General features: G+C 34.4%; 1 protein-coding gene across 1 annotated transcript in view; it reads right to left on the bottom strand.

Moving 5' to 3' along the window:
* The window catches only part of cacna2d4b (calcium channel, voltage-dependent, alpha 2/delta subunit 4b), a 67,012-nt gene that overhangs the window by 30,859 nt on the left and 18,657 nt on the right, over positions 1–17,496 (bottom strand). The window contains exons 10-23 of the mRNA XM_056452319.1: positions 15,310–15,399; positions 15,107–15,220; positions 12,887–12,965; positions 9,531–9,664; positions 7,456–7,614; positions 6,623–6,697; positions 6,429–6,515; positions 6,275–6,346; positions 3,161–3,222; positions 2,962–3,029; positions 1,872–1,917; positions 1,682–1,779; positions 816–909; positions 563–655 (exon numbers count right to left, since the gene is read on the bottom strand). Coding sequence (XP_056308294.1) covers positions 563–655; positions 816–909; positions 1,682–1,779; positions 1,872–1,917; positions 2,962–3,029; positions 3,161–3,222; positions 6,275–6,346; positions 6,429–6,515; positions 6,623–6,697; positions 7,456–7,614; positions 9,531–9,664; positions 12,887–12,965; positions 15,107–15,220; positions 15,310–15,399 — 1,271 coding nt within the window. The remainder of the gene's footprint in view (positions 1–562; positions 656–815; positions 910–1,681; positions 1,780–1,871; positions 1,918–2,961; positions 3,030–3,160; positions 3,223–6,274; positions 6,347–6,428; positions 6,516–6,622; positions 6,698–7,455; positions 7,615–9,530; positions 9,665–12,886; positions 12,966–15,106; positions 15,221–15,309; positions 15,400–17,496) is intronic.

Consider the following 17,496-nt stretch of genomic DNA (forward strand, 5'->3'; position numbering starts at 1 on the left):
CCAATGGACAATTTACTATGCCATAAGGCCATACTAGAGAATTTAGGAGTGCTAATGAAGTGGCATAACTGATGAGGATAGGTCATGTTATAATGGCAACATGGCGGATGTAGTACATCTCAATCTACCAAAGGTCGTGAAGTATGGTCGAATCAAAATGTAATGACTGCATGAGTAGCATGCGACTTCAGGCAAAGCTAATATGTCACTTTTACCAAAATATAAAGACATACAGTGGGAGAAATACGTATTGAACATGTTTTTTGTGAAAAGCTGCTGTCTGGGCTTTCACTGCCTTTCTACACCTCCCTTTCTTCATGTGTTCAATACTTTTTCCCTGCATCATTTAATTTTATCACGCATAACTTCATTTGTAAACTAATTAGTTTTGTTTTCTTTGTATCTATGGATTTGTTTGGTTGTTACCAACATCCTGTAAAAATTTCAAGTCAACAGCACCTTTAGAAATATGTTTTCTAAGAAAGTGTTCATTACTTACTTCTCCCACTGTATAAATCACTAATAAGTATGCAATGGAGGATTTGATTTTGTTTTTACTCACTTTCCCAATCGTTTCTCAATTCCTGCATATCTGATGACACGCAAGACTCCAGAGCGCGTCCCAAGGAAAGCCGACTCCATTCCTTCATCCACGCTGTAAACAAATAAAAGCAAAAAGACCATAAACACTGATGTCTTTTTTCTCCAAAATGTTCTTAAGAGCAAAATAGAGATTTTGTAGGGCACACAAAAAACATCTGACTTTGTGTTGGTGGCTAATGCACAGCATACACTGATTATATAAAGCCTCTTACCCAGGAGGGGCTAGCGTTAGCCTCGTCCAGTAGGCCTCCAGTGGAGCGGTTACCACTGCATCAAACAGAACCTGCTGGAGCAGTACCTCATCGCCTGTCACAATGAAATCACAATTAAATAATTCATTTCTGAAAATACCCTGCACCGAACAAGGTCAAATAATTAAAAACATAGCAATGTGCAAACAGTTCCAAACAGGTTTCCAAGGGTTCCAAATAATTCATTCACATTTTCCCAATGCAAATTAATTAAGTTAAAGTATCAAATTGAATACTTTTTAGCACATGGCTAATGTTTGTTCGTGGCATATTTTAACATTTGTACACTGCTATAATGAATTCGTATGATGCTAGCATATTTGTAGTATTTTTACAGTATTTTGCATGTTGCAAGCATTAACTGCCATGTTGTTAGCATTTTTTAGAAATGCCTTAAAATTCTTACACAAAGTTAACAAAAATAAGCATGCTGGCATTTTTGCTAGCATAAATTAGCATTTTAGGGTTCCCATGTTTTTTTTTTTTGCTTTTTTCTACGATGTTGTTAATGTTTAGTATTTTGTTAGCATGTATTATAGTATGATTATAATGTTAGCATTAGCATGATGTTAGCATTATTGTGCATGTTTCTGGTTAGCATAAAGTGCCATGCTGGTAACAAATATAAAATGTTCACAACATGAATTAGCATGCTGCAACCATACTCTGCAAGATAATTAACAACAACATAATAAACTACAGTAACAAAGCAAGAGGTTGGGGAGAAGATAAAAGCATGTGGGGCTGTTTGAAGCGTATGAACAGAAAATACTGTCAAAAAAATAAAAAAGGAAAAAAAAGGAAAGTTACAGTTGAGAAGAACTCACACTCCAATTCGGGCTCTTTTCCAGTCAGGTATCGAACCACAGCCTGAAGTTGATTGAGTTTCCGGTGCTGAGGGTCAATATCTGTCTCACAATATGTCCTAAAGAGGCACAGACATTTGGGTCAGCTTAAGGCATGAAAGAATTTTCTTTTTTGGGTTGTGTTCCCTCACCTAATATCTCCGGTACTCACCATTCTTCTGCTATAGTGAGGTCTGGCTGCTGAAGATCATGAAGACCTACAGAAAACAGAAACTGGTTAGTAGCTATGAAACAGCTTGCTATCCGTTATTGAAGCAGTTTTATTTTTCCTCTGTGCTTTGACAGTGTCTTCCATAAGTGTGTCTTCAATGTCTGCACTTCTATTTCCCAGGGGTTTACTTTTATTAAACCATTTCTCATAGATATATATTTTATTTTTTCTGTTTTTATACCTTTTAGGTATATGTTTCATTGGTTTAACCTTGTCTCAGACCTAGAGCTAACAAACTCCATAACAAAAATCTAAATAACTATTCTTTAACTAAACAAAGGGTTAAATAAATCTAAAATTATTTCCACAAGAATTTCAGGTAACACTTTAAAATAATGGTCCATTAGTTAATATCAGGTAATGTATTTAATAACATGAACAAACTATTAGCAATACATTTTTACAATATTTATTCATGTTTGTTAATGTTAGTTAATGTTATTTCATTATGATTATAATTTTATTATAATCATAATTTATAAATTTATAAATCAAAGTTATTACAATTATGATTATTAAATGGTTTACAAGCTTATTTATACTTAATTAATGTTAGTAAATATGTTAAATATCATTAACTAATGGACCATTATTCTAAAGTGTTACCGAATTTCATAATAGATATAAGATTTCCACATTATTATGATACCATTACTGGTAAAATGTATATACAACTTCATATAAATGTTTTTATTCCATACAGTATGTTAATTTTAATTGTTTATCTTTTTTTTTTACTGTTCCTCATGTTCAGTGGACTATTGTTTAAAAGTATGGGATGTGATACATTTTTATTAATGCTTTTTTGTTCACCAAAGCTGAATTTATTTGAGAAATGCAGAAAATCAAATAGTATGATTTATTTGAAACATAAATTGTCACTTTTGATCAATTCAATGTGCCCTTGCTAAAACATTTTCGAATCACAAAGAAAAAAAATCACGCTGACCCCAAGCCAGTGTATCATTTCCACCTGGTTACAGAGACACCAGTGTATCACACATGCTATAAAATCATACGCTGAGCTCACCTTCCTCCACAGACACATTCCCAAAGAACATGTACTGGCCGTGACCTTTCGTAAGCACCATCCCAAAGCTGGAAGCACACCATGAACAGAAAGGTAAAATACCGTCTTCTAATGTCTTCAGTGTGTTTTTCAATAATCTTTTTCAACATGTACAAGTATAATAAGGAAATATTTAGAGAAAGTGAGAAGCATATCAAACCTAAATGGCGTTTCATCGATCGTTGTGTAGTAATAATCATTTTTGAGAAACAAGGGCCTTTTCTGAGGGGTAAAAGAAAGAAAAATATATTCATTACAGCTTAATTATAGCACTATAAATTGCCACCTTGTGTTTTAAATGCATTAAAAGAAAGAATCTCGCATTACCTCACTTATTAGAGAAAAATAAAAAGGCATTTGAAATGTTTTAGAGACAAAGAATAAAGAATGAAAAATATTTGTGAGTACATTTCTGCATGATTTAAAATTTGTTGCTCTGGATCAATTTAGCTGCACTTTTCAATGACAAGTTCAAAGTGAATGAAACTTTTTTTAAGGCTTTTATATAGAATCATGTAAAAAAAACTGCACAAAAACAAGGCTATCTACATTTATAATTTGCCTATGATCATAAATTTGTCTAAAAAAAAAGAAAGAATTAAAAGTTGATGTTTTACTGCTTTCTAGGGTTGATTTTACACAGAAACTGCAGAATAATTCACATATATACAGTTCCAGTGAGCCTGGTTTTCAAATGTTTCTATCAGAAAGAGTGTCTCTTGAAAATTATCTCTGTTCTTTGAAAGAAATGGTACCTATGAGAAATTTCAGTCAGGATTTATCCATTTCAACTGCACTCAACAGAGTTACAGTACAAATTATATATTCTTATAAACAGATCATTGTTGCACATTTACAGTCGCCGGCCACTTTATTAGGTACACCTGGCAACTGCTCGTTATCGCAAATTTCTAACCAGCCAATCACATAGCAGCAACTCAATGTATTTAGACATGTAGCATTAGAATGGGGAAGAAAGGTGATTTAAGTGACTTTGAACGTGCCATGGTTTTTTGATGCCAGATAGGCTGATCTGAGTAATTCAGAAACTGCTGATCTGCTGGGATTTTCAAGCACAACATCTCTAGGGTTTATAGAGGATGCTTCGGAAAAAAGACAATATCCAGTGAGCGGCAGTTCTGTGGGGGCAAATGTCTTGTTGATGCCAGAGGTTAGAGGAGAATGGCCAGACTGGTTCGAGCTGATAGAAAGGCAACAGTAACTCAAATAACCACTCATTACAACCGAGGTATGCAGAAGAGCATCTCTGAACGCACAACACTTCGAACCTTGAGGCAAATGGGCTACAGCAGCAGAAGACCACAGCGTGTGCCACTCCTGTCAGCTAAGGAAAATGAGGCTACAATTCGCACAGGCTACCCAAAATTGGACAATAGAAGATTGGAAAAACGTTGCCTGGTCTGATGAGTCCCGATTTCTGCTGCGACATTCTGATGGTAGGGTCAGAATTTGGCGTCCACAACACAAAAGTATGGATCCATCCTGCCTTGTATCAACAGTTCAGGCTGGTGGTGGTGGTGTAATGGTGTGGATGATATTTTCTTGGCATACTTTGGGCCCATTAGTACCAATTGAGCATCGTGTTAATGCCACAGCCTACCTGAGTATTGTTGCTGACAATGTCCTTCTCTTTATGACCACAGTGTACCCATCTTCTGATGGGTTCTTCCAGCAAGATAACGCACCATGTCATAAAGCGTGAATCATCTCAGACTGGTTTCTTGAACATGACAATGAGATCACTGTACTCAAATGGCCTCCACAGTCACCAGATCTCAATCCAGTAGAGCACATTTGGGATGTGGTGGAACGAGAGATTCACATCATGGATGTGCAGCCGACATATCTGCAGCAACTGCGTGATGCTATCATGTCAATATAGACCAAAATCTCTTGTGGAATATTTCCTTGTTGAATCTGTGCCACCAAAGATTAATGCAGTTCTGAAGGCAAAAGTGGGTCCAACTCGGTACTAGTATGGTGTACCTAATAAAGTGGCCGGTGAGTGTATGTTTGTGTAAATGGACCTTATTGTTGCATTTGATGCTACCAACCACAACACCCTGGGATGGTGTTAACATCAAAAACTGTACAGATGGGTACAACTGTTCAAATAGTCAAATTGGCCATTATCAATTTGTCACAGTAAATGAAAAGATTTCATATTGATCAAGTTAAGTATGGGGTGCCACAAGGCTCAATACTAGGACCATTGCTTTTCATGCAGTATATGAGTCAATTTTCCCAGTTATTCTGCAAATGATCAGATTTATACTTCCTCAAGGCCCTACAAAACATACTAATTACCAAAAATCTGTAACTGAACAAATTATGAATAATATAAGGGGCAGGGTACCCCCAGGATCCTTCAAATGAAATTCAAGGCTTTTTAATACCTTTTTAATACCATTTAAAATTAAATTCAATGCCAACTTCATACCCATTCCGACAGAAGTATGAGGGAAAAATGTAAAATCTGTAAATTTTGAACCCTAGAAAATAATTATGTTAATTATGTTATGTTAAGTGACTACTTGAATTGAATAAAACATTTTATTTAAATAGTCAGTTACATTTAATACATCTGCAACAGCGTAACACACATTCGATTTTTAATAAACAAATAAATTTGAACTTGGTGTTGGAACACTATAGCCTTCGCAGCTCTGCTGCCTTGGCAGCAATTTTTTCGCCCAGACTCTCAAGTCCTGTAATCTTCTGCTTGTGGCTTTTTCTCAACGCGTTTGCCGCAGAGTTGGTGTTGAGCCACAGTAAGATAGAATGTTCCTTGGCTGTGGTGGCAATGCTTCTAATGTAGAAATTAGAGGTGTGAACCTACACTGGTCTCACGGTTTGGTTACGATTGGGGTATGTTAGCGAGAACACTGCAATGTTATACCCCCCCAAGTTGCAACTTAATTAAACAAAAAACAACAAAAGCATCAAATTATAATACCCTGTAATTAAACTTTAATGTCAATGTCAATTTGATGTTGTTTTGACATCAAGGTGCCCCCGGGGTGGTATTACTGGATGGTTACTCCTAGATGTCTATTAAACAAGCAGCAATGCTAAATGTCACCAAGAAGAAGTATCATCATATTAGATCTGTTCTGAGGGAAAGCCTTGAAATGTTAATCTAAGTTGTACTGTAACAAATAGAAAATATTGTCTTAGATGGACATATAGGTGAGAGGACAGTACATTTCAACCAATTTAGTAACAAATTGCGTGCTAATGCAAACAAACTCACCCCTTTATCCACAGCTGTTCTGACATCTAAAGCCAGAGTACCAGTTTCTCCTTTCACCATGGCTGTTCTCAACTGCACGGACAGCAAGACATCATTAAGACTCATTTGCTGAGCTTTAAAACTGTGATATTTACAGTATATATGGAAAACTCACACTGTCTTCAGTGTCCTCCCACTCAGCCTCGGACAGATCCACACTGTTGTAGTTAGGCTTGGGTTTCAATTTCTTTCCTTCATAGTACTGCATGATGACAAATCAATATAACATGAGTAGAATATGGATCGGCTGTATGCAGATGAGCAGATGTTTGAGTGCTTGAGCCACTAAGAGGATTCAGATGGACTCACCAGTGGTCTTAAGTCAGGATGTGCCAGGATGTAGCCATTGTTTGTGATGAGGAAAGCGTAGCCGTGTGTTCCAAGCTAAACGACACCATCATTAGAATTAGAATTTCACATTTACACAGTATTTTCCTGTCTTATGATATTTAAACAATTAAGAAGTCACATTTGTTACAAAAATATGATATATTAATATATTTAAATTATAATTAAATTGATTTTATTTCTCATGGTCGCGTAATTTAAATGGTATTTGATCAAATAAAAATTCTGCAGTATTATTAACATTTTAAAGAGTTTGTTTAAATAGTTTAGAATAATGGCAGTTACAATAAAAAAACTCCATTATTATCAATATTGTAATAATAATAAAATATTATTTTACATTCTATTTATGATGGGGCATAAAAATACAAGCAAGTAAATGGAAATCATAAATAAATTAATATATTTTGTGTGAATATTTATGTGTATATTTTTGAAATTATGAAATGTAATATTTTAACATTATTTGACTATGCTATTATTCAATATCTATAAAGTAAATGTGTTTAATTGTACATATGTATTTTTATATTTCCATTGTTTTCATCACAATTAAGCACATTTACTGCATTTCACGAACATTGTTAATTACTAAACATTTAAATAAACAAAATACATGCAAAACCCAAAAAATTCCCCTTGAATATTTTTTATAAATATTTTTTTAAAAATAACATGTATATATATATATATATATATATATATATATATATATATATATATATATATATATATATATATATTAATATTTGACCTAAATTACAAACAGTTTGGCTTTCGTGGTGTTCTTTTACCTTATATCGTGGGGCAAGTTTCATGACCTCCAGCAGGGGGATGTCAGTTCCCACAACACCCAGCAAAATGCCATGAGAAAGTGTTTCTTTCTTCTTACTGAACACTGGCATGGCCACCGACGTCATGAACAGCAGACTGTGAGCCTTGCTCTTGAACACCTGCAGGAGATTTGAGAAAAAGAATGTAATTCAGATGAAGCACAGAGACATGAAAAACCGACCCATTTATGAAACACTAAAATACAAATGCATGCTCCTGGTTTTATCTTGTCCACTTTTGAAGATTCCAAAACAGAACAATTCCAATTGCAGAAAAGGTAAATTCCTCGAAGTACATAATTTTCTTCTTTTACTTGAAAATTGGAAGTAAAAATGGGTTTTAACTACACTACCTGACAAAAGTCTTGTCGACTATCCAAGTTTTAGAAACAACAAATAATAATTTGACTTCATTTTGTATAAAACACGGCTTATATGAAAGGCAAAGGCTTCTAGATTACGCTTATTTTACCAAAATAGAATATGATCATGCCTTGATTTTTAATTATTAAAGTCTGACTGTGCTTAGACAAAAATCTTGTCACTTAATAGAAATAATGTACAGTATAGAATATAAATTCATGGTGCAGTGGAAAAAGAATTCATATTGTGTATGACTCCCATGAGCTTGCAGAACTGCATCCATACATCTCTATAATGACTCAAATAACGTATTAATAAAATCATCTGTATGGCCAAGAAAGTGTTGCAGTTGCAGTTTTTGCAGATTTGTTGGATTCATCCTCACTGTCTCCTTTATCTTACCCCAGACCTACTCAGTAATGTTCATGTCTGGTGACTGGGCTGGCCAATCCTGGAGGACCTTGGCCTTCTTTGCTTTCAGGAACTTTGATGTGGAGGCTGAAGTGTGAGAAGTGCTATCCTGCAGAAGAATTTACCCTTTCCTGTGGTTTGTAATGTAATGAGCAGCACTAATGTCTTGATACCTCAGGCTGTTGATGTTGCCATCCACTCTGCAGATCTCTCGCACACACCCATACTGAATGTGATTTTTCCTTTACCAAACTTGACTGATTTCTGTGAAAATCGTGGGTCCATGCGGGTTCCAATAGGTCTCCTGCAGTATTTGTGATGATTGGGATGCAGTTCAACAGATGATTCATCGGAAAAATCTACCTTCTACCACTTTTCCAAATGATCAACTAGAAGTCAAGTTAGTATTTGTTGCTCTTGGGATCAATAATAAGACTTTTGTCAGGTAGTGTACATTTCATGTTGATATTAAGGCAAAACACTGTAGGCAAAAACTTTTAATAAAGTTTCTCAGGACATTTTTTTTACTTTTAACCTTCTACTTTTGTCACACATATTTTATTGTATTAAAATGCATTTAAATGTAAATGTATTTATAATAATAATTTTCTTAAAATTAGTTTTTTCTCCTACATTCAACAATAGTTGTTTATAGCTGTATTCTGAAAAATACATATGATAATGTATGCCATATCATTCTGCAAAATAATTGCAGTATTTTCTGAATTGTAAAGAAATAAAACGATTGACTTTAAGATGTCAAACTAATGAAACCATTTTGAATGAAACTTCATCCATTATTCAGACTTTTGTTTTAGAAAATAATGCAAATTAGTACACATTTCATTCAATAACGCCTTATTTCACCATTTATTTACATTAAACATTCCATTTTAGAACAAAAATGTCCCCATTAACATGCAGTGTCTTGCTTTAAAACCATCAAATCATGTAATGAATGATGATAAACATTAGGGGGCGTCCTAAAACAACAAAAAGCCGTCTATATTTACTAGGTTAACAACTACTGTATGTTACACTAAATATATCTCTATTTCTATTTACACATGCTAAAATGTTTAATTAAGTTACCTCCATAGCGTTAGGAAGCTGTTTGATAGCAAAAATGATTGAGATGAATGGGAAAAATTACATCAGCACACATTTTGGTTAAGCAGGACAGCAACAACCACACTCAAATTCTTTGAAATGATGGAAATGTGTGGTATGAATTGATGAAAGTAATAAATAATCATATTCACCACACTGTCCATATATGCCTCAGTCCAGATTATGTCATGGTCGTGGTTGATGACCATCGGCCGACTCAAAACATGAAGATACTCCATGACGTTCTCCTGTACGTCAGCCAGGGTGGAGACATGAGCATAAAAACCTGTAAATATTAAATACAAGATGTTTTTTTGTTCTCTTGAGAATAATGTTAGAAATGCATTAACAAAGTGAGTCTGATGAGTGGGTTATGTACAGTTGAAGTTTATTAATTCTGTCTATTATAAAGGCTATTATTAATTATTAGCCCTCCCGCATTATTAGCCCCCTATAAATTTTTTTCCCAATTTCTGTTTAATGGAGAGAAGATTTTTTAAACACATTTCTAAACATATTTTTAATAACTCATTTCAAATAACTGATTTCCTTTATCTTTGCCATGATGATGGTAAATAATATTTGACTAGACATTTTAGTATTCAGCTTAAAGTGACATTTAAAGGCTTGCCTAGTTTTTAAAAGTTCACACTTAGCTAATGATTGATTATAAAGCTTGTTTGGCATGTTGTCCCGGGAGAGAGCCCTGAACTCATAAGATCCTCGAGCCCGGGGCTCCCTCCCATTTGCAAGGCGAGAGGGGAGTTTGAGCTCAGGTTTATCTCGAGAACTCCCCTGCTATAGTAGTTAATGAACAGAGAGTGATTGCTCTTAAAAGATAACTACCTACTAGGTGCATGTCTATGGTGCCGATTTAGATTGGTCAATTAACTTAAGTTGCATGTTTTTGGATGGTGGGAGGAAACCGGGAAACCTGGGGTAAACTCACGTGAGCATGGGGAGAACGTGTTAACTCCGCACAGAAACATCAGCTGGCTTGATAAGGACTAGAACCAGTGACGTTCTTGCTGTGAGGCAACAGTTCTATCCACTGGGCCACTGTGCCACCCATCTAGGAAAGGAGGAGGAGTAGGGGTGGAAGGGGGGATTCTTTAAAACGAAGATGGCTGTCATATAGAACTTAGGGTATTTAAAGGGTTTAGGAATCGTCTGATTGGTGAATTATAAATTGAATAATGTGGGACCAGCTGCAAGCAAGCTTAATAAGCATGATCATAAGCATGTTATCCTCTCAAAATTAGCTTATAAATAAACTTCACTAATTAGGCAAGTTAGGGTAATCAGGGCAGTCATTGTATAACAATGGTTTGTTCTGTAGACAATCGAAAAATATTGCATAAAGGGGTTAATAATATTGACGTTAAAGAGCACCTATGATGAAAAATCTACTTTTCAAAGAAACATCTACTTTTCACAGAAATATGTGTAGGTATAGTGTATAGGCGGTCCCATTGGGGTGATATAAATAATTATAAAACAATTATAAAAGAAGAAGCTTCAATCCCGGTTTGTGGATGTTAAATCAGGTTTATTTTGTACATTTTGTAGATTAACCTGTATCCTGTCACATTTGCGTGCAAAAAGAGTGCAAAGCTGAACCCGCGCTGTCTGTATGTATGTGTGTATCATGTCCGTGCTGGGTATGTGTGTGTGTCTGTGTATGTGCGCGCGAACTTTGTAACGATATTGTGTGTGACTCATCGTTGTAACTTAACATAACACATGCATCAAATACTCATTGGTCAAGTTCTTACTGTAGTATTTCTCACAAACGCTACGTGAGATCTGCTTCCATTATGTCTGTTTGTTGTCTGACGCAGCCGAGGGAGGAGATTAAGGCATGCAGAAAGACACATAGAAACGATGGGCGGGGAGGACTAGCCTTAAAGGCGCAGTACAGCAAAACCACCAACCAGTGCAAAAATGTATAAAATAGAATCTTATAAAAGGTATAATAAAAAATCTGATGGGTGTTTTAAGCTGAAACATTACAGACACATTCTGGAGACACAAAAGATTCATAATAAATCTGAAAAAAGGGCTAACCTAGGTGCCCATTAAAATGTTTTTTTTTTTTTTAATTTAAAGCTGCTTTTATTCTAGCTAAAAAAAAGTCTTTTTCCAGATGAAAAATGATTATATGAAAAGTATAAAGCTAAAATAGTAAAGTAAGAGATTTTTTACTTGACATTTTCATTGTTCACAATTTATATTTTTAGTTAATTTAATTGTTACTTATAATATACCTGTCTTACTGTACATGAATTCGGCAGGAAATCATTTCAGAAAAGAAGATTCAGAATAATTCAATTTTATATTATTTATCAAGACAACTGCACATGCTAAAGAAAAAAAATTAATGCCATATAAGCTATAAATTCAGAGAAGCCTTTTCACATGTCCGGGTTTCTGATTAGTTGAACTCCTCATTATTGGGTAAACTTAGAGCGCAGTGAATGGGAGACAACAAAAAAATATTTTTACAATCCAATTTGCTGAAATAATACAAGAAAAACTCCACAATGTTGTTAACAAGACTTTCAGAAAAAGAAAAAAAAATAGTGTGAGGCTGAAAACGGCAGGCAGAAGAGAGAATAACATCAAATTTACTCTCAGCCCCATAGACGCTGCATTAGAAACACCTCGCACAAATGGTAATTTGTAATTTGATGCAAAGATGATATAATACATACATAAATACATATAAATGTACATACGTTATTAAAAAAAAAAAAAAAAAAAAAAATCGATGTATTAAAATCTGTCAAGGATTTAAGATTAGGATGACCGAAACGCATCATAATAGGCTTGTGAAAAGGGTTCATTACTTAAATTGTTCAGCTAAAAGTTTATTTGCCCCACAACTGCACATGCTTAAGGAACAATGAAATGTAAATGTATGCTAATATATGAAAAGTGTGAAATATGGTGTCATATGTGTAATACATATATTGTTTAAATGTTGATTATTAATAAAAAAATAAAAGGTCTGGGTTGACTCAAATTTATTGTCTTGATGCTTTGATATTTACATAGATTACTATTTATTCAATTACTAATCTATTCATTTTATCTGTTTGGAATCTAAGTTACTTTTCAGATGAAGTAATGAGAAATTACTTTTTTGAAGTAACTTATCTAACTTTGTGTCTGTGCATATAAATGGCATTTTAGAAAAGTCATGCTAAATGACCAAAAACAGCATAAATATCATTGCGCCCTACATCGGACATGAAGATTAACAACTTCAATTTCCATTCAGAAACTACAATATTGTGTCAAAAGACTTGAAAACAGGAAGGAATATCACATTTTTATGGGACTTTTGTGTCCTCTATAAAGCTTAAAAGCATCAGTCAGAAGAAAGCAAGCAATGCAGTCTTGAAACCACATGAGGGACAGTCTTTTTTTGTCTAAACTATTCTTTAAAGTTCAAACACCGACCAAGAAAACCTAATAATGATGCAACTTCATAGAAAAGCTGTACCTTTATTGTTGCAGGCAATCCATTTGACATTTTCTGAGAAGGTCATGTCTCTGCCAATGAGGTAAGTGAAAACCCGTACCTGAAAACATTACATTTTATGTTACATATGAAGTATAACTTTCATGTTCAATCAAGTCTCGATGCTTAATGTGCTTCCATTTTACTTTTTTGAATATGACAATTTGTTGAATATGTAATGTAGCTGTTTGTGAATTTAAAAAGTCAATAACTTACGTATAAACGCTGTCTATCAAAGAAAGAAGTGATTCTGAACAACTCAGTAAATCGTTTTTACAGTTCATGTGAAAATTCTTAGAGCTTTATTTGACTGCAGCAGAACCACTGAAATCACATATAATGTTTTGACAATGTTTTTGGTTGCTTTTCTGTACTTTGAACGTTCCGGGACCATTATTGTCTATGGAGGATCAGAGAACTGTCAGATTTCATCTAAACTATGTTCATTTGTGCTTCAAAGATAAACGAAGATCTGGAAAAATTAAGAAACCACTTGAAAATGAGGTTTCTCTATACTTGAAGTTTATAATTACGTGCTTAATTCAGTGAACTTCTGATAACATATCATCCAAATTTACAACTCTGAATCAAAAAAGGTTGGGACAGTATGGAAAACACAAATAAAAAAAGAAAGTAGTAACTTCCACATTTACTTTGACTTGTATTTCATTGCAGACAATATACACAAAATATTTCATGGTTTGTCTGGTCAACTTCATTTCATTTGTAAATATAGCTACATCTTTTCCTGTCATTCAAACCTGCAACACATTCCAAAAAAACAAAAACAAATTGGGACCGAAGCAATTTAGGGCTAGTAATCAGGGAAATTGGTTAAATAATAATGTGATTTGAAACAGGTGATGTCAACAGGTGATTGTAATTATGATTTGGCACAAAAGCAGCATCCAAGAAAGGTCTAGTCCTTTAGGAGCAAAGATGGGCAGAGGATCAGTTTGCCAACAAATACGTAAGAAAATTATTAAAATGTCTTTGAAATGATTGAAATTGAAGACATTTGGATATTTCACCTTCAACAGTGCTTAACATCATTAGAAGATTCAAGGGCTTGTGGAATTTCAGTGCGTAAAAGACAAGGGCACAAATCTAAGCTGAACAAATGTTATCTCCAATCCCTCGGGGGGCACTGCATCAAGAATCATCATTCATCTATAAGCAATATCACCACATGGGCTCAGGACTACTTTGGCAAACCTTTGTCAAGTACCATAATATGTAGTTTCATCCACAAATGCCAGTGAAAACTGTACTGTGCCAAAAGGAAGCCCTATGTTAACATTGTCTAGAAGCGCCGTCGACTTCACTGAGTTAGGAGCCATCTATAATGAACCATCACTCAGCGGAAATGTGTACTGCGGTCAGATAAATCAGTATTTCAAGTACGTGCTACAGACCAAAGAAAAAAAAGGATCATCTAGAACTTTACCAGCAACAAGTCCAAAAACTCAGGTCTGTCATGATATGGGGTTGTGTTAGTGCCCTTGGCAAACTTAACTTTCACTTCTGTGATGGCACCATTAATGCTGAAAAGTACATAGAAATTTTGGGAGGCCCATGCACATTTTAACAGGACAATGCAAAACCACATTCTGCACACATTACAAAGTCCTGCTGCGGAGGAAGAGGATACAGCTACTTGACTGGCCTAACTGAAGTCCTGACCTGTTTACAATAGAGAATGTGTGGCACATTTTGAAGCGCATGCAAATGCAACAATGAAGACCTTGTACTGTTGCCCACCTTAAAACTTGTTTGCAAAAAGAATGGGACAAAATTACACCTGAAACACTTCATCACTTGGTGTCTTCAATACCTAAATGTATTTTAAGTGTTGTGAAAAGGAATGGCAACATTACAAAGTGGTAAATGCTTTAGTGTTCCAACTTTTTTTTTTAAATGAGAAACCATCAGAAAATGTAAAAGATCAATATTTGATGGAATAACTTTGATTTTTCAATCACAACAAATGAAAACATTTGCTTTTCTGATGTTGTTTTATGAAAATAAATATACTAAATATACTGGGAAGAAATGTTCTCAGACCTTTACAGTATAAAAATCGATATTATAGTTGTACTCAAACCTAAAAATGATCATGTGGGCCTTCATTTTTTTTTCCACAGGGGTACGTCATATGCTATGGCCTCCGTTCCCCTGTGGAGCGAGCAGATTGTGTGTTACCTTCTTGTCAGGCCAGTTGAACTCCTCAAAAACTGACTGGAAATCCTCCATGGCTCCATCTGTGATCAGCATAATTGCTTGGTTGCACAGGCTGCCCTGACCATTTGCTCTGGCCTGGAGACAGGAAGAAAAACACGGTGACATGCAGAGGATTGGCTAAGGTTTGTATATCTGTGTGAACAAGTATTGTAAATGGTACTAACGTCAGCAAGAATACGGAAAGACTCCTTCATGGCTTTTTTCACTTTAGCTTCCCCTTTTACATGGAGCTCGTCCACAAGCAGCTTGAAATGCTGAAAGGTGAGATGGGATGGGGGAAAGAGTGAGGAAAAGACGGATAAAGGATAAAGACTTTGCGAATGTCACAAAGAAAAGGAAAATTTACAATAATATCTGTTTCAGTCTTTTGACCAGTGTTGGTATTAATTAAACTATTTAAACATAAAGGTCAAAATTTAATAAAACTATTAAAAAAGCACATACAATTACTAAAACTACAATGAAAACCATCTACAATTAAAATATCATTGAAAATGTTAATATATAGAGTAAAAAATAAACACAACAATAAGATTCTCTTAAAAAGTGCTAGAAATTTCCATTAATATCTGTTTCAGAATTATTCTCTGTCTATGGAAAAAGGCATTAAAACCACTTTTTAAATTCTGGCTTTCAGAATTCTCTAGCACTTTACATTTAGAGAGAGTTAGACACAATCTTACTGATAGCATTGCTGACTTCGAAGCCAACTGGAAACCCCTTTTTAATTATCTGTTAAATGTTAAGGATAACCCTGTCCCTGTCCTGATATCCCTGATAACCCTGTGTGACCCTGTCATTGTTTGCAAGATCACCATATTGCCTGTGCCCACTGGCCTAGAAATATTTGTGTAACATTGTTAACCTGTGTATAAAACTGGAGGAACTGATGCAACAATGTTTTTTTTTTGTTTTGTTTGGCATTTCTTTTCTGTCTTTATAGCTGTTGTTGCGTTTTGTGTTGCTTTAAGGTCAAAATAATAATATAAATCTTTTTAAAATCTGTATCGGTCTTTTGACCAGTTCTGATATTAATTATTTAATTAATCCTAGCTATTAAACATAATTTTAACCACAACAAAGAAAGGTCAAAATGATATAAAACTATCAAAAAGCGCATCCAGTTAATCCTAAAACGTCTGGTATGAATTAACAAATTAAATAAAAAAGATAACTGGAGAAAAATTGGACTACTCATTTATTCCATTATACCCTGGGAAAATGCCAGAACTCATTCCAACTATTGACAAATACTTAATTCAAATACTTTTGGTAAGTAGTAAAAAAGCCATAACTCGAAAATGGTTTCAGGTTGAACATCCAACAATGGCTCAATGGACAGGAATTGTAAAGGAAATATACTGTATGGACAGACTGACTTTTAACCTGACTTTTTAAAGTCTTGATTCAAAAAAAGTGCAACAAGTATTGGCGAAAATTGTAAACAATATGTGATAATGTACTTCAAATGTTTTATGAATTGATTTTGTAACCCATTTGACAACTGATTTGTTCTTTGTTGTTAATTTTTTTTCTTCCCCTATTGTCCTTTTTTTCTTAATAAAAAAGTAAAAAAAGATTACAAATACAAAAAAAACATTACAACTACAAAAACTTAAATGAAAAGCATCTACAATTAAAAGCTATTTCAAAATGTTAATAAATAGAGGAAAAGTATATAAACAACAATAATATTCTCTCAGACAGCAATGACATATAATAATTATTATTATATTATATAATAAGCATATAATAACTTCCTTAAAATAAAAAAATTGAGGAATGATGAACAAACGCAAATAACAAAATCACCAAAAGCAAAATTTGTATGAAAACTTTATCAAACAGTGAAAATGTTTCTGGAGATTTAATTTTTATACAAGTTTTTTTTATGCAAACTCAAACTCTAAACAAAGTTTATTTCACTGTTCATGTTTGAACACACTCATCTATTCGCCCACAAATGTTGTGAGCAAAATCAGAGCATTTTTGTGTGCCTTGCTTTAAATGCTAATGAGCTACTGCTCTCTTGAGGAGTGTGTTACATCCTGAGACTTATCTTTTTGTGTGCACAATGTGCTTGTGTTTTTTCTCTCTCTGTGTCTCTCTCTCTCTCTCTCTCCCTGCAGGTAATTGTGTCCACCTGGTAGCGTTCATTGGATCTTTCTAGTGATTGGCTGTTATGAGAGGAGAGAGACCATTTAACCTGATCTACACTTCAAACCATTGTTGGTGGTGGCTAGATCGTGCATTGGCAGAACTTTTCTCCACATACAGACCTTGTGGTTGTTAGAGCTTTCAAATTTGTCAGACTTCAATATTTACAGTGTGGTAAAGCTATTTAAGTAAGA

The sequence above is a fragment of the Danio aesculapii genome, chromosome 25 (genome assembly GCF_903798145.1).
Source record: "Danio aesculapii chromosome 25, fDanAes4.1, whole genome shotgun sequence".
Taxonomy (NCBI): domain Eukaryota; kingdom Metazoa; phylum Chordata; class Actinopteri; order Cypriniformes; family Danionidae; genus Danio; species Danio aesculapii.